The 17,708-nt window shown below is 40.7% G+C and overlaps 2 protein-coding genes and 1 long non-coding RNA gene across 12 annotated transcripts in view; 2 read left to right on the top strand and 1 right to left on the bottom strand.

Annotated features, from left to right (window-relative positions):
* Positions 1-6,181, top strand: part of OSBPL8 (oxysterol binding protein like 8) — a 215,141-nt gene extending 208,960 nt beyond the window's left edge. For all 8 annotated transcript variants that reach the window (XM_050934840.1, XM_050934831.1, XM_050934821.1 and 5 more), the window contains one exon: positions 3,975-6,181. In XM_050934840.1, the coding sequence (XP_050790797.1) occupies positions 3,975-4,110 (136 nt within the window). In that variant the 3' untranslated portion in view covers positions 4,111-6,181. The remainder of the gene's footprint in view (positions 1-3,974) is intronic.
* Positions 1-12,542, bottom strand: part of LOC127042732 (uncharacterized) — a 34,758-nt gene extending 22,216 nt beyond the window's left edge. The window contains exon 1 of the long non-coding RNA XR_007772033.1: positions 12,451-12,542. This is a non-coding gene — a long non-coding RNA (uncharacterized LOC127042732). The remainder of the gene's footprint in view (positions 1-12,450) is intronic.
* On the top strand, positions 12,456-16,013 carry BBS10 (Bardet-Biedl syndrome 10). 3 transcript variants are annotated; one of them, XM_050934997.1, is made up of 2 exons: positions 12,456-12,697; positions 14,234-16,013. In XM_050934997.1, the coding sequence occupies exons 1-2, from the start codon at positions 12,465-12,467 to the stop codon at positions 15,780-15,782; spliced, it is 1,782 nt and encodes a 593-aa protein (XP_050790954.1). In that variant the 5' UTR covers positions 12,456-12,464; the 3' UTR covers positions 15,783-16,013. The 3 variants fall into 3 exon arrangements, with proteins under 3 accessions (XP_050790954.1, XP_050790944.1, XP_050790937.1); XM_050934987.1 differs by having other exon boundaries at positions 14,129-16,013; XM_050934980.1 differs by having other exon boundaries at positions 13,730-16,013.
* Positions 16,014-17,708: the final 1,695 nt, after the last annotated feature.

The raw sequence follows: 17,708 nt of genomic DNA, 5'->3' as shown, positions 1-17,708 counted from the left end.
AGGCTGCTGGCACTAAACATTAAAAAGGTTGTAGAGCAGTTTTTAAACTAGGAGATGGGGGAAAGCCGACTGCTGCAGAGGAGCATGTGGATCGGACACAGACTTCTCTTAGGGGAGAGTCTGATGATAGAGAATCTCCAGGTTATAGTCAGGAACAAAGGATGGAAGAAGATAATGTAAGGGCCGGATCAGAGATAAACAGTCACATAAAAAAGAAACTGGCACATCAGAAAAGGGCAGACAAATAAACAAGGACAAGTTTTTAAAGTGCTTGTACACAAATGCTAGAAGTCTAAATAATAAGATGGGTGAACTAAAGTGCCTTGTGATAAAGGAGGATATTGATATAACAGGCATCACAGAAACCTGGTGGACTGAGAGCAATCAATGGGACACAATCATTCCAGAGTACAAAATATATCGGAAGGACAGAACAGGTCGTGCAGGGGGAGGAGTGGCACTATATGTAAAAGAAAATGTAGATTCAAATGAAGTAAAAATCTTAAGTGAATCCACATGTTCCATAGAATTGCTGTGGATAGAAATGTCATGCTCTAATAAAAATATAACATTAGGGATCTATTATTGACCACCTGACCAGGACAGTAATAGTGATGTTGAAATGATAAGGGAGATTAGGCTATCAAAATTAAGAATCCAATAATAGTGGGGGATTTCAATTATCCCCATATTGACTGGGAACATTTCACTTCAGGACGAAATACAGAGATGAAATTTCTCGATACTTTAAATGACTGCTTCATGGAGCAGCTGGTATGGGAAACCACAAGGGGAGAGGCAACTCTAGATTTAATCCTGAGTGGAGCGCAGGAGCTGGTCCAAGAGGTAACTATAGCAGGACCGCTTGGAAATAGTGACCATAATACAATAACATTCAACATCCCTGTGGTGGGAAGAACACCTCAACAGCCCAACACTGCGGCATTTAATTTCAAAAGGGGGAACTATACAAAAATGAGGGGGTTAGTTAAACAAAAGTTAAAAGGTACAGTGACTAAAGTGAAATCCCTGCAAGTCGCATGGGCCCTTTTTAAAGACACCATAATAGAGGCCCAACTTCAATGTATACCCCAAATTAAGAAACACAGTAAAAGAACTAAAAAAGAGCCACCGTGGCTTAACAACCATGTAAAAGAAGCAGTGAGAGAGAAAAAGACTTCATTTAAAAAGTGGAAGTCAAATCCTAGTGAGGCAAATAGAAAGGAGCACAGACACTGCCAGCTTAAGTGCAAGAGTGTAATAAGAAAAGCCAAAGAGGAGTTTGAAGAACGGCTAGCCAAAAACTCCAAAGGTGGTAATAAAATGTTTTTTAAGTATATCAGAAGCAGGAAGCCTGCTAAACAACCAGTGGGGCCCCTTGACGATCGAAATACAAAAGGTGCGCTTAAAGACGATAAAGTCATTGCAGAGAAACTAAATGGATTCTTTGCTTCAGTCTTCACGGCTGAGGATGTTAGGGAGATTCCCAAACCTGAACTGGCATTTGTAGGTGACAAATCTGAGGAACTGTCACAGATTGAAATGTCACTAGAGGAGGTTTTGGAATTAATTGATAAACTCAACATTAACAAGTCACCGGGACCAGATGGCATTCACCCAAGAGTTCTGAAAGAACTCAAATATGAAGTTGCGGAACTGTTAACTAAGGTTTGTAACCTGTCCTTTAAATCGGCTTCGGTACCCAATGACTGGAAGTTAGCTAATGTAACGCCAATATTTAAAAAGGGCTCTAGAGGTGATTCCGGCAATTACAGACCGGTAAGTCTAACATAGATACCAGGCAAATTAGTCGAAACAATAGTTAAGAATAAAATTGTCAGACACATAGAAAAACATAAACTGTTGAGCAATAGTCAACATGGTTTATGTAAAGGGAAATCGTGTCTTACTAATCTATTAGAGTTCTTTGACGGGGTCAACAAACACTTGGACAAGGGGGCTCCAGTGGACATAGTGTACTTAGATTTCCAGAAAGCTTTTGACAAGGTCCCTCACCAAAGGCTCTTATGTAAATTAAGCTATTATGGGATAAAAGGGAAGGTCCTTTCATGGATTGAGAACCGGTTAAAAGACAGGGAATAAAGGGTAGGAATTAATGGTAAATTCTCAGAATGGAGAGCGGTAACTAGTGGTGTTCCCCGAGGGTCAGTCCTAGGACCCATCCTATTCAATTTATTCATAAATGATCTGGAGAAAGGGGTAAACAGTGAGGTGGCAAAGTTTGCAGATGATACTAAACTACTCAAGATAGTTAAGACCAAAGCAGACTGTGAAGAACTTCAAAAAGATCTCACAAAACTAAGTGATTGGGCCACAAAATGGCAAATGAAATTTAATGTAGATAAATGTAAAGTAATGCACATTGGAAAAAATAACGCCAACTATACATACAATATGATGCGGGCTAACGAGTCAGGAAAAAGATCTTGGTGCCATTGTTGATAGTTCTCTGAAGATGTCCACGCAGTGTGCAGAGGCAGTCAAAAAAGCAAACAAGATGTTAGGAAACATTAAAAAGGGGATAGAGAATAAGACAGAGAATATATTATTGCCCTTATATAAATCCACGGTATGCCCACATCTGGAATATTGTGTACAGATGTGGTCTCCTCACCTCAAAAAAGATATTCTAGCACTAGAAAAGGTTCAGAAAAGGGCAACTAAAATGATTAAGGGTTTGGAGAGGGTCCCATACGAGGAAAGATTAAAGAGGCTAGGCCTCTTCAGCTTGGAAAAGAGGAGACTAAGGGGGGATATGATAGAGGTATATAAAATCATGAGTGATGTTGAGAAAGTGGATAAGGAAAAGTTATTTACTTATTCCCATAATACAAGAACTAGGGGTCACCAAATGAAATCGATAGGTAGCACGTTTAAAACAAATAAAAGGAAGTTTTTCTTCACACAGCACACAGTCAACTTGTGGAACTCCTTACCTGAGGAGGTTGTGAAGGCTGGGACTATAACAATGTTTAAAAGGGAACTGGATAAATTCATGGTGGCTAAGTCCATAAATGGCTGTTAGCCAGGAAGGGTAAAAAATGGTGTCCCTAGCCTCTGTTCATCAGAGGATGGAGATGGATGGCAGGAGAGAGATCACTTGATCATTGTCTGTTAGCTTCACTCCCTCTGGGGCACCTGGCATTGGCCACTGTCGGTAGACAGATACTGGGCTAGATGGACCTTTGGTCTGACCCGGTACAGCCATTCTTATGTTCTTATGAGGGAGGGAGGAGGACGGGGGAGCTTGGTTGCAATTTTTCCCCATGGGTGCTCCAATCCTGGAGCACTCACGGAGTCATTGCCTGCCTCTCGCTTGTGTCCTTACCTGAATATCTGGACAAATGGTGTCCCAATCGTACATTGATTGGGATGGGAGACAAAGGGTTAAATATTGGGACAGTCCCAATTTTATTGGCACATCTGGTCACTCTAATTGGCTGGAAACAGTGAACTGCGGCCACTGGGAGCTGCGGGGGGCCATGCTTGCAGACGGCCAATGTAAACAAAATGTCTCACGGCCCCTAGTGGATTACCCTGATGGGCCATGTGCCAAAGGTTACCAGCCCCTGATTTAACTGAAGAAAATATGTTGACTGGTATCTGTTGAACATGAAGGAAAATGCAATACTTGACCCTTTCTGCTTTGCCGTATTCTTACTTGCAGACTCCAAGGCCTTCAACAAATATGAGGAGTTTGGGATGAGAAATGTTAGTTTCCTGCAATTTTATTTCTCATTTGAGGTCTTTTATTTTTTTTTTATTGAGTTGATGTCTTGATATTGTGTCTCTAAAAGCCCAGTAGAATTACATCAATTAACCATTTCTCCAAAAGCTGACAGAAAATAGCCTCTTGATATTTCATGGTGTTCCTAACAGAAGTCAGATAATGTAAGAAGCTGTTTAAATCATCTTGATGTCCACTTAAGAGAGTTTCTGTTTATATTTTATAGGGATATTATGGCTCTACGGAACCGTGTTACTTCAAATTCACCACCACTGGAAAACAATTTCTTGCAGCTTAAGCACTATGTCTTTATTTTTCTCATGGTTCTGGTGCAACTTATCATCAATTTCGTGTTCAAATAGAAGGTCTGAACAAAAGACTCTTTGAACTGGAATACTTACTGGGACCATATTTTAAGTTGGTTTAGGCTTTAAATGATGCAATATTATCTAAAAGAGCCCTGTAGTTAAAACTTAAAGAACTTCACCTCAAATCTTTATGTGTACATGGATCAAGATCTGTCGTATTCCTGCCTAGCCAGTTGAAGTGGGAAATGTGTAAGTGCCAGTACTCTCTTGCTCTTTGTATATGCCTCACACAAACACAACAATAGCCTTCTATCTGTAATATCTCATAGGCTGTACTAACAAATTTCAGTACAGACAATGTCAAACTCAAAATTCAGAGATCTGTTCCTCTCCCAATGGGGACATGTAATGTCTATTGATGAAGATAAATTGAGAAAAGAACAAACAAACTTAAATTAATAATTTTGTAACAAAATAAATTCTGAAGTAACCAGCTTTACTATTGTATTGAAAGTACTGTATGGTGAAATGTGTTTCAGATCAAACACAAAAAATACGTTAGTAAGCACCATAAGTAATAAGAATTAGCTTAATGCAGAGTTGAAGACTTTACCTGAAATCGTTGTGTTTAAGTGCTCTAATTTGGGAGGAGGTTTTTCCTAAATATATGGCAGTATTTTAATTCTAGATTATGGTGGTGATATACAAAGCACTAGATTTTCATGGCTGGCCACTTCAAACTTTTTATTAAAAACACTGGCTTACGTTGTGCATAGAATGAATTGTACAACTGTACAGTACCCATAATGACTACTATGTTAATGGTCCACCAACATTTCCATTCATAATGTGTCAGGGATTTATAACTATGTAGTTAATTTTTTCTCAGTTTACTAAACTTGAATTAAATTGTGTGGCCACTTCAAATAAGTTGAAGAAGATAAAGACTACTGCTATCAAATGGTTTATTTGATGTTTCTGTAACTCAGAAAAAAATATTAACATGCACATCTGTGTTAAGTGTGAAGGGCTTGATGTTAAGTTCCAAAATGAAAGGCAGTTTAGAACTAAGAGTTCAGTCCTGCTATTAGATTACCACTGATAATTTTATAAAATACACAGCAACAAACCTGAGCTGTTTAAGAGCAAGATGAAGCCTAAATCTTCATTAAATTCCCCCTTATTGCAGCATATACACACCATGGAACTCATCCCGATATTCCACAATTGGACAAACTAATAATATAGAAGTTGGACTTGGATTTTAAATGTGACTTTTTATTCTAACATGGTTTTCCTCTGAATTGGTATGTTTCCAAATAACTAATTTTTTTTAAGCAAAGTTAAGTTTAGATATACAGGGTGAGATCTCCCTTCCTCCTCCCTCCATTTTGACCCATTTACACAAGTTAAGAGGCCCTAGAATCTCAAGTTCTAGAAGGGGAGACCTTCCCTGGTGTAGATGCCGTGGAAGACAGGCATAAGGCTGTTTTCCAAGAAGCCCCTCTCAAGTCTTGGCATGTTAGGGGGCAGGGCCACAGCACTGCAGAGTTTCTGGGCAGTGCAGTGGCTGATGCAGCAGCTATTCAGGAATGCTCTAACCTAAATAGGCCCCAGGGCTCTCTAGGTAACACTGTGGGCCTCTCCAGCCCCTAGAATATCCCATGACTGGCAGGATGCAATGGTGTTTTAAAGCCACCTTCCCTTGTGCTGAGAGTCCTGTGCTCTACCAGTCTCATCCAGTGTTATCTAACTAAATTTTACTTGCATTTTGTGCTTTATCTAACCAATTTTTATCTTCCTGTGTCCCTAACATACAGTTTTCCCCACTCCTTTATTGCCCCCACACGAGACAAATTTTACTCTTTAAGCATCCTGCTTAAATTTGGTAATTCTCCACCCCTTGTCATAATGTAGTTTTGTCTTGAACCATTCTCTATAGCACTGTTCTTTAACATGACTATAGTATAGACTGGTGTTGTGTACACAGGCACAACCAAATTCTTGTAACTTGGTTGGAACACTGTCGTGTTATGCCTTGTGATTACATTTTTAAAATATAGAAAGAGCTTTACTGTAAAGAGGAAAGAGTTCAACACAATAAGTTCCTAATAGAAACAGAATGTTGTAATACTGATTTGACACTGCCAGCATTCGAGAGATTGTCATTACACCACTCACATAGAGAGATCTCTTATGCAGATCTGTTCCAAGACCTGCAGTGTAGTTGGTATACTCATATAATTTGTGCTATACATGACAGGGACACATAATACATAGGCAAATGTGAGAGCTAGCTAGCACTACACCAAGAATTTGGGCAGTAATATTAGATCCCTGAGATATTCCTACAGTTTTTGTATGTTGAACCTCATATTTGGTAATAACTTATCTAAATTTAAAATGAATGTTTGTTAAAAATGTCCATCTTGCTCAGTATTTATGGGTTTTACTGTTTTTTTCAAGGGCAGTTAAGGAGAAGCCCTTTACGGATATATTTTTAAACTGACTTTAATTTAGTATTGATTTGCAAGCATATATAGAACTGCATATTTATACTCACGCTGCCATTGTATAGGTCAAAATATTGTAATCGCTAGCTGACGATGTTTTAGCCCACATCAGAATACATATGTGCACACCATATATTCCATATTTGAGATCCTGCCCACTTCAACTCTTGTGTTTTGCATATGCATATACTTGAATAAGATTGAGCTAGACAAAATGCCCTTACTTACGTACAAGATTTTTTTCTCCTCTCTCAATATGCTGTTAGAGCCTGACTATCTAAGATATAAGAGCAGTTGGTTTAATTCATGTCCCAAGAGGCAAGAGTACTTCATGAAATTTTTTAATGAAAAAGTAAAGCAACAGGTCTGCTCTTAGGTGTATTTATTACTCATATTCTAAAAAGCACATGCACTGAAAGCCTGATAATTCCTATTTTGCTCTTCTTTGTATGTAATTCCCTTATGTGAGCAGAAAAAGGAATTTATTGCCTGATTTTTAGGGTAAGGTTGATTACAGGCCTGTTTTGTAAAGCCTTTTCTTAATACATAATTAACTTCATATTTAGCCATGATGTGTAGTTGATCTTGAAATATTATTTATTAAAGATTATCAGTTTTCTGCACAGTCATAAAAACTCTGCTTGTACAGTTTGCAGATATCTGAAGGCAGTAGCCTCTTGCTAGTTTTTAATATTTAAAGCAGAGCACTTGTTTTCTCACTTGATTAGATTCTTTATTCTTTTTTCTTGTACAGGAATTAGGAAATATTCTGAACTGATGGTTGTTGCCATGTGTTTTTTGATTGTTTTTTAAAATGCACTCTAAGCCTTTAATTTGCCATTTAACTACTGTAGTTAGGTATAATTGACCTACAAAGAAAGTAAGCGTCATGTGAAGAGCATAGTTCCAGCAATACATAATGTTTCTTGTATTTCATATGTTGGTTATTTTTAAAATAGTTTGCATTATTTATAAGGGTACAGCTTGTCTTCTTTTTTTTTTTTCCTCCAGATTAAATCCTGAAAACTTCATTTTATTGTTGTCTTGTAAGATGTTTCATGGATTTTACAGTTCAGTGCTCTTCTGTGCCTTTGGGAAATCCTTGTCAGTTTAATGTTAATGAAACAAAATTTGGATTCAGTATATTTGTCTAGCATAACTTGGTGGTAGTTTTTCTTAAAAGCCATTATTTCATCACCTAGTTTTCTTTTTGTAAACAAGAATGCTGTACCCTTATGAAAGATTGACTAATCATATTTCAAATATATCCTGAAGTCTTTGGACATCATTGAAAAAAGTCAGATATTTCTGAGTATTATAAACAGTGCCTTCTTGATGGATTTCACACAGTTTTGAGGTGTATAAAAAAAACTTGTCAAATGTGTGCCATACATACAACTGACCTTTTGTGGGGGCTGTGTTTTTGAAGACTACCTTTCTCCCTTCATCATATTTTTGAAATCACTATATAAAAATCTATCCTTCCACTTCTATTTCAGTTTTCTAGAATTTCTAGCTAGTGAGCAGTGTGTCTGGTCTTTGCTTTTTTGGTCTTCCATACAATGAAGCTGCAGTACTTTGTTTGTGATATTATAGAAATAGCCATAATAAAAGTTTAACATCACAGACAGATTATTTTGGCTTCACTTTGTACTTGACTAAATTTAATCGAGAAATTAACTGATACAGAGAAAAAATTGAGGGGAGGAGAGATTTTCAAGGGCACAAAGGGCAACAAGGCACCCAACTCCCATTCATGTGTCTTGAAAATCTTCCCCTTAAGCATGTATACCTTTTTAATTATCTAGCCATTTTGTACAAACTACAAACCAAAGGTATATTTAACTGCATGGGGAAAGTGCTCTTTAAAATACATAGCTTGCCACTATTATCTAATTCTTCATTTTTCTCTAGTTTCAGAACTTCAGGTAACTCAGACTAGCACATTTTTATTCACTTTTTATTATGTTACATATTGTTTGAATTTTTGTACTGTTACATTTTTTTAGAAAATTGAAAAAAGGACTGTTATACAAAAGCTGTATAGGACCAGTGTTTCATTAATCCCATTCACAGAATATGGAAAGAGCCAGATCCCATGACAAAAATGAATGTGAATGTATGTACTAAAATATTTATATAGGAGAAAAATCCTTTATTCCTGTATGTTTTGTTTCTGCATATATCATGTTAAAATTGCTTTAGTATAGTATTGCAAAGGTTATTTAGAAAAACATGATCCATGTAGTGTGATAAGAACTGCTATGAATTCTTTAGAAAGATCCACAAGTTGTGACCATATTGCATGCTTAAATGTACATCTGAGTTCAACATTTTGTTAAATGGCCATTTGTAAATTAAAGCACTACCACTGGTCAATAGTTTTGTATGACTAATGAATAGAATAAAGAAATGTCACCAACAGCATAAGCACAGTATACTGAGTCATGTTTATGTGTCCGACACCATTACATTTAAACAGATGGTAGGAATGGTACTGAAAGGAACTCTTCGGATTGGTTACAGAATCATTTATCCCTGGGTTTCTGTTGCTCCTTATTTACTTTATATTTCTGGTTTCTGATTACAGTTTTAGTATTTGGTCTGCCTACGGTATCTATTGTAGGTGTTTTACTATGGTAAGAGTCTTGCAAAATGAAGCCTCTGTAAAGAGATCTCTGGCAATTTAACTTGTACTGTTTGTTTATTTGTTCTGCTTCTGCTAGGATATCATGTTCTCATTTTGATTAAAATTTCCTCGGGGACCATGTCTTGGCAATTAATTTATAATATTTGGTCTAATTACTTATGTAGTAGGCTACTTTGTGGTGGTTTTGCTCATTTGGTGTGAAGGTTAGTATTAAGATGTTGCGGTGATTTTACATATATTAGGGCTGTCAAATAATTGTTTTAAATAATCTCAGTTAATCATAAGATTAAAAAAAATTGTGATGCATCACAGTTTTAATTGCACTGTTAATAATAGAATACCAAGTTAAATTTATTATAAATATTTTGGATGTTTTTCTACATTTTTCAAATACATTGATTTCAATTACAATACAGAATTCAGTGCTCACTTTATATTATTTTTATTACAAATATTTGCATTTTTAAAAAAAGAAAATTCACCTCATACAAGTACTACAGTATGCTGGTTCTCAACCAGGGTTATACATACCCCTGGGGGTACGCAGAGGTCCTCCAGGGAATACATCAACTCATCCAGATATTTGCCTAGTTTTACAATAGGCCACATAAAAAACACTAGCAAAATCAGTATAAACTAAAATTTCATTCAGGCTGTGATAAATGAAGGGGGCGGGGCGAGTAGCTCCCTTTGATGGACACCCAGCCAACCAGTTAGCTGTAAAATCCCTCTTGGCAGCTGTTTTCTATTTATTTTACCTATAAAGGGTTAAAAAGTCCCCCAGGTAAAGGGGTGGGGGAAGTGGCACCTGAACAAAAGAGCCAATGGGAAGGCCAGAACTCTTTAAAATCGGGAAAGAAACTTACCCTTTGTCTGTTGTTGTTGCTGGGCTGAAGAGATAGGCAGCAGGCATGCTATGTAAAGTTTGAACCATCAGATCATATCTAGAACTACTTTTAAGAACCCAAATATGCAAGTAAATTAGGAATGTTTAGGCAGATGCGATTAGGTTTATTTCTGTTTATTTTGCAAGGTTTGCGGACTCCTCTGTGCTAACCCCAGATGCTTTTGTTTGCTTGTAACCTTTAATCTAACCCCCAAGAAAGCTATTTTGGGTGCTTAGTTTTTGGAATTGCTGTTTTAAAATCCAGCAAAAGCCTGAGTTCCAGATGTATTTTCTTCCCTTTTGTTTTTAATAAAATTTACCTTTTTTAACAGGATTGAATTTTTGGTGTCCTACGAGGTTTGTGCATGTTGTTTTGATTAGATGGTAGCAACAGCTAATTTCCTTTTTCTTTCTCAGCTCTTCCCCAGAGAGCGGGGTGAAAGGGCTTCAGGGTACCCCACATGGAGGAATTCCCAAGTGCTCCTTTCTGAGTCCAAGGGTTTTTTTTTTTTGCATTTGGGTAGTGGTAGTATTTACCAAGCCAAGGTCAGAGAAAAGCTGTAACCTTGGGAGCTTAATACAAGCTTGGAGTGGCAAGTATTAATTTTTAAAATCCTTGCTAGCCCCCACCTTCTGTACTCTAAGTGACAGAGTGGGGATTCAGCCTTGACATGGATTTTACAGCAAACTTGCTGGGTGGGTGTCCATCAAACAGAGTAACCCCCCACTTCAATTATCATATATATAAAATGTGTGTGTATATATAAATAACACATCCCACTCCTGTATTATTTTATTTAAGTTTTCATCACTGTGCTTTTTGATGGAAGGAACTTGTGGTGTTTTGCTTGAGGCTGCACCAAAAGCTGTGGTCCTTTAGGTATATATCCTGCTGCAATCCTATAGTAGTTCTGATCTGCAGCCATATATTGGAGTGTTCCTGTGTGTATATTGTATTTGTTAGTTGTGTCCTTTTGAGTAGTTTGTAGTTGACTTAGCTCTATTATCTTGAAATGCTATTGAATTCTATTACTGAATAGTTTTGGCAGTAAGTTAATTGGGAAGGACTTTGGCTGGGGCTGTGGGGTGCAGCTGGGACCGAGGGCTTGGTGCAGGAGGATCTCTGGGCTGGGACGGAGGGGTGTGGAGGATGGGAGGGAGGTCAAGGCTGGGGCGTAGGAGGGGGGCAGACTCTGGGCAGCACTTACTTCAAGCAGCTCTTAGAAACAGCAGCATCTCCCTGCTCTGACTCCTAGGCAGAGGTGCTGCAGGCAGCTGTACGTGCTGCCCTGGCCGCAGGTACCACCTCTACAGCTCCCATTGGCTGCAGTTCCTGACCACGGGGAGCTGCGGGGGCAGCACTTGGGATGGGGGCACCATGCAGAGCCCCCTGGCTGCCCCTACATGTAGGAACCAGAGGGGGGACATGCTGCTGCTTCTGGGAGCTGTGCAGCCTGGGGAAAGACCTGCCCCTGCACCCTGGCTGGAGTGCCAGAGTGGGGAAAGCCCCTGACACTACTTCCCAGGGCCTGATTCAAATGTCTGGAAGGGCTGGATGTAGCCCCCAGGGCCATAGTTTGCCCCCCCTGACGGTAGGGTATGCATGGCTTATGCCTTGTAATAAGAGGGAAGGCCTGCAAAGCACAAAGAATGCTACTGCTATGGAGAATGAAATTAATCGTGGTCCCTGTCTACAAGGCACAATGTATCCTGTTCCTATCTGGCTGTGTTGCAAGTGACTGCTGAGCACCAGGAGGTGGGACAGAACCGAGCCGCCAGGGAGAAGGTAAGTAAGGAACAGCATCATCCTGGGAGCCCTGGCCTGTATTTCTGAAACAGGGCCGGCAACCGGCGCTACTGCCGTCACTGGGTTGCCCACGCCAAGTGTCCAAACACTGAGTCACGCCCCCCAAACTCCACTACGTGTAGAGGCCGCTTTAGAGTTGCCCTCGGCGTGAGCCTTGGGGCTGCACGTGGATCACGGTCCCGAGAGCTTCCCTACACTCGGCAGCACCAGGGACTGATTTTTTTTTATCAAAGAAAACTCGCCCCCGCCCCGGCGTTAGAGAGTCAGGGCCTGTCCCCGCCGCGTTACCCCAGGCGCGCCTGCCCAGCGCGGGGCTCACACGTGCTGTGCGCGAGGCGGCGGCAGGCGGGCGGGCCCACTGGAGCCCAGTCCGCGCTCCCCCACGCGCACCTGCACGCGCCACTAACGATCGGCCCGGCTCAGAGCGAGGCTGCCTCCGTCGGCGGCCGCGCGCGCCTCTGGGAGAAGCGGCACGAAGTGGAAAAGGCGGCAGCGGGCTCGGCCCAACCGTCCTAACCCCTCCCCTTTGGCACGTTACCGCGTTCAAACGTGATGGCGTCACAACGCCTCAGGACACAGCGGCGGGCGGCTTCCATGGCGTCCGCGGCGTCCCTGGACTTGGGGCGGCTGGTGCAGGAGGCCGAGGCGCTGGCGAGCGCGGTGCGGGGCGCGCTCGGGCCGCGCGGGGGGCAGGTGCTCGTGACCCGCCCTACGGGAGAGACGCTGCTCACGCGGGACGGGAGGCGAGTGCTGGAGGCGCTGAACCTAGGCCCGCCTACCGCCAGGTAATCCCGGCCCGGGTACATGCCTCGCGCGCCCTGCCCCGCCCCGCGCCTTCCCGGGGCAGCCGGAGCCGCCTCCGGGTTCCAGTCGCTTGTGGCTGCGACCCCTCCCCGCCGTGAGCGGGCCGGGCCTGCAGCGCCTCGGAGCGCCGCTGTGCGGGTCCCGGATGCCCGGGCCGCAGCCGGGCCCTGAAGCTCTGGGACTTCCCAGGGGGCAGAGTGGTGGCGACTTGTCCCCTCGCAGCAGCCGGGAGAAGACAAATCAATGGAGCAGCTGCTCCCCCTGGGCAGAGACAGCACAGCACCTTGTGCCAGCAGTTCCGGGGCTTCCTTACACCCCTTTACACCCAGCTTCATCCTCCCCTCCGTGAGCCCGGCGCTGATGGGAACGATACAGTCCGCTCCCCTGCCCCCGGCAGAGGCCAGGGCCAGGATCCTCGCCCTTCACAGCACCTGGGGACAGGGAGGAGTTTGTGCTTCTCGCTGGGATGCTGTGGCCTTTTGCTGTCACTGGTGCCTGCCTGCCTCTTGTCTACTTCTGTGTCTGGCATGTCTTTCAAGCTCTGGGCAAACCTTTCCGTTTGTTAAAATGACAGCTGGGGAGAACCTGCAGTCGGTCATGAGTAAGACTATGTCTTAAGTCATGGCCAGTAAATAAAAAAGCACAGCCTGTGACCTGTCCATGACTTTTACTATATACCCCTGACTAAAACTGGGGGGGCTGGCCTGGGGGCATCTGGGGAGGGGGGATAGAGGCAGGTTTCCTACTTGGCTCCTGGGAAGCAGTGACCTCCAGCTCCTAGCTCCTCATGCTGCTTCCGGTCTGCCCCCAAGCCCTTGTTCTGCAGCTCCCACAGGTTGGGAACTGCAGCCAATGAGAGCTGCAGGGGTGGTGTCTGCAGGCAGAGGCAGCACGTAGTATTATCTGTTGACAAGTGAATAGCTGAAACACTTCTTTGTTAATAAATTGAAGCTATTGATTAAAATCTGTTGGTAAAAGCCACCCTTAATTTACTTTTTCTTTTTTTCTACCAGAATGATAGTAGCTTGTGTCTCCAGTCACCACAGCATGACTGGAGATGGTGCTAAAACATTTATCATCCTGTTGTCCAAATTACTCAGAGGACTTCAAGCAATTCTTGATAAAAGAGAAGGATCTCCATTTTGTGAGGATATTCAAAGGAGCAAGAGAGATCAAAAACATTGTCACAGTCTGAAGCAAATATCTCAGTCTCTCATGACATTTCAGACTCACATATTAGACCACATCATGGCACAGGACCTAAGAAAACATTTTCTATCTGCTTTTTCTAGTTGGGAAGGAGAGATAGGTAGGGACACAATGGAGTCAATATTAGAAGCTTATTTTTGTGGAAGAATAGGAAATAGTCATCAGAAGCTTCTTTCCCAATTGAGTTGTGATTTCTATTACAGGTGTATACCTTTCAAAAATGGTAAAAATGAAATGCTGGATTTGGTGAATGAATATTTTGTAGAATTGCATTCTGCTGTAACAGGTCTTCCTGTTTCAAATTCCAGGATCTTAGAGGGACTTGTTCTTCACAGAGATTTTGCTGTGTACTGTCCAGCAGATGGTGACATAAGAATGTTAATTATAACGGAATCGATCGACTCTGCTCTTTCTCCCTCTGGTTTAGAATTTGTTGTAAATGCAGAAGTTCAGTATCAGGCATCCCAAGTCTGGATTACAAAAAGAACAGAAGCTATAATGAAACACTTGCAAAACAGCAATATAAAAGTATTATTGTCAAGTGTGAAACAACAGGAAATAGTTATTTACTATGCAAAAATAAGTGGTATATCTATTGTAGAGTGTTTATCATCAGAAGAAATCTCTCTTCTCTGCAGGGCCACAGGTATCTCACCTTTTATACCTACTCAGGACAATATACGTAGTGAGATCTCTGAAACCATGACAGCAAAATTTTGTCGGCCTCTTGTACTTGGCTCCAAGAGATATGTTCATCTTGGTTTGACAAGGACAGGTGCCTTTGAGCCTCATTGTGTAATATTTTGTGGACCAGTGCGTGGTGTCACAGAGCAGCATGCCTCTGCTTTTCATGGAGCATTTAAAATGTTACAACAACTATTTAAAGCAGTTGATCTGAGTGACGGATGTGAAGCACAACCTGAAAACACAAATAATACTTCAAAAACTGTACATTGTAGTTGGCAACAGTCAGCTACTCAACAAAAATTCATAATGGATAATATTTCTTGTAATAGGGAAAAGGTCAATGACCAACAACTGAAAACATCTATGGTTGAAACAGAAAAACACTTTATAGACTCTTCTTCATGGGTAGATGAAAATCCATCATGTAATCAAACAGACTTGCAAAAATCTTCAGATCTAGCCATGCCTCTTGTAAAATTAGAGAGTGATTTTATGTTTTCAGCTCTAATTGACAGAGGTAGTTCTGTAAGAGAGTTACAGAAACCACCACTGAAATGCAAGCATCCAAGTGAAATGTGGGTAATGAATAATAGTAAGCCTCTTGTCAACAACCACAGAATTTGTAATGATGCTATGACAGCAATAGAAAACACCAGTATATCAGTTGTGTCCAAACAGCTGGATGCTGCTCAAGAGTATTGGAAACCAGGCAATCCTATAGTTCCATTTAAGTATGAGAAGAGTTATAAACACACAGTCCAAAGTTACACCAACTTGGTCATGCAGGCAGGATCAGTTTTGCCAGTTGGAGGTAACTTTGAGATCCTGTTACATTATTATCTCCATTCCTATGCAAAACAATGCCAACAACCAAAAATAAGTCTTATTTCTACTGTAATTGCTGATGCATTGCTAAGCATTCCAAAAATCCTTTACAGGACAACAAAAGAGAACAGTTTTACTCAGGTCTATTTCAAAGCCACTAGTGCACTTCAAACTAATCAGCAGCTGCCCATGCATCAACAAGGTCTAGAATCGGTGTATTGTAAATATCAGTTAGTAGCTTCTGTTCTTCATTGTCTTACAAAGCTTCTCACTATTGATTTAATAATTGGTATTAAGAGACCACCTCAAAAGACTGAGGTTAATGATTCAGAAGATGATTTATGAAAACAACATTTTTGTTTCTCCTATGTTGTTACTGGAAGATTTTGATTCAATTATATTAAGCCAATGATATTACTTTAGAAACTACGCTCAGGGCCAACTCGAGGCACCAGCTTAGCAAGCAGGTGCTTGGGGCGGCCACTCCGGAGCGGGGTGGCAGGTTCAGGTATTCGGCGTAAATTAGGTGGAGGGTCCCTCACTCCCGCTCAGAGCGAAGGGCCTCCCATTGAATTGCCACAGATCGCGATCACGGCTTTTTTTTGGCTGCTTAGGGCGGCAAAACCCTTGAGCCAGCCCTGGGAACACTGCTTTTCATTTAAAACCTTTATTTCCAATTTATCTATTTTGGTATTAAAGGTTGTGGCCACCCTAACGGATTTTCCCAGGAAAGACACAGCTAGCCAACTTTCCTTTGAAGGACACGGATACAGCCCTCCGCTCAAGAATAGGCAACAAGCATAAATTATTCAAAAACAAAAATACTTATTAGAAGTGAATAGTTACAGTAAAAGAGTAGAGTTAGAGGTAATAGAGTTACAGTATAAACATGAAGCGGCGTGGCAAATAGACACAGCCCTACAATTACTGTTTCAATTAACTACCACGTATAACAATATGATCATTCACTTTATACCTTATAACAATATCTATCACATATACCAGTTAGGGCTGTCAAGTGATTAAACAATAATAGAATACTATTTATTTAAATATTTTTGGATGTTTTCTACATTTTCAAATATATTGATTTTAATTAGAACACAGAATACAAAGTGTACAGTGCTCATTTTGTATTTATTTTTTTATTACAACCTAATACTGTAGTGCAGTCTCTGTATAATGAAAGTTGAACTTACTGATTAGCATATGCTAATTAGCCACTTGTACAGAAAGCTCCTCCTCTGTCCCATAGACTTCTATGGACTCAATGCAGCCTTATGGAGTTTTTCAGCTGACCTTTGGATGAGCCCTAGCTACTTCCTGTCTGGACATCCCGTTGGTTTCTATGGGGTACAATGTATTCCTATGGGGTTTTGCTGAGTCATTCCCCACAGGAAGTAATACAATACTTTGCCTTGATTGCATCATCCCTGTTCATTTCTGTGGGCTCCCATGCATTCCTATGGGATTTCCCACTACATTACCTAATTTTATACTATAGCCGCCATTACTGTATTTTCTAATTTAAACTGTTCTTAATTTTTATTTAATTAAAGCTTTATTCTTAAAACTAATTACTATTCTAAGCATGTCAAAGGGTCCTCACACTACCACCACTCATTTTATATTCAATTAAACAATTTAAAATTTCTGCAAATTTAAACCCTTTTTGAGGTTTTCTGTGGATTTGCAGTTTAGGGCTTGGTAAGCCATTTTGGGCAAGTGAGGCAAAAATCTTTTGTCACAATGTGTTCTGGTCAAGTCTGGATGCCCAAAGCTCATTGCAAGGACAAATACTTCTTCCTGTAATAAAGAGGGAAGGAAAAGCAGATCATTGCAGGTTTGTATTGCTGTTGAACTCAGCAAAGCAATTTCTGTTATTTTATCAGGCAGGTTTCAAACACAAGCAAATGTAATAGTATGCATTTAGGGTTAAATTGATTCTGGCCCTGTGCACCATATTGCGGAGGGTCTTGAGATTCACCATTGGGCAGACTCGCACACCTCATTTTTAATATTTAAATATTTATGCAAACTAAATGTGAATTTTGGTTTGCCTGGCAAGTTACCTGTGGCATGTGCCATCAAAACTTTACAAATCTAAAAACTAGCTTTAACAATTGTTTAAAAAGTCAAAATGTCTCTGTAATTTATTGACCTTCATAAGGAGTTGAATTAAATATGATTTTAAACACTATGTTGTGTCTTTGTATATATTTTCCCTAATTTTTTTCTGTCCACTATATTCTTATAATCCATTTCACATCA

The sequence above is a fragment of the Gopherus flavomarginatus genome, chromosome 1 (assembly GCF_025201925.1).
Source record: "Gopherus flavomarginatus isolate rGopFla2 chromosome 1, rGopFla2.mat.asm, whole genome shotgun sequence".
In the NCBI taxonomy this organism is placed as follows: domain Eukaryota; kingdom Metazoa; phylum Chordata; order Testudines; family Testudinidae; genus Gopherus; species Gopherus flavomarginatus.
The sequence above is the reverse complement of the archived record's forward strand: the minus strand, read 5'-3'. Positions and strand labels throughout refer to the sequence as shown.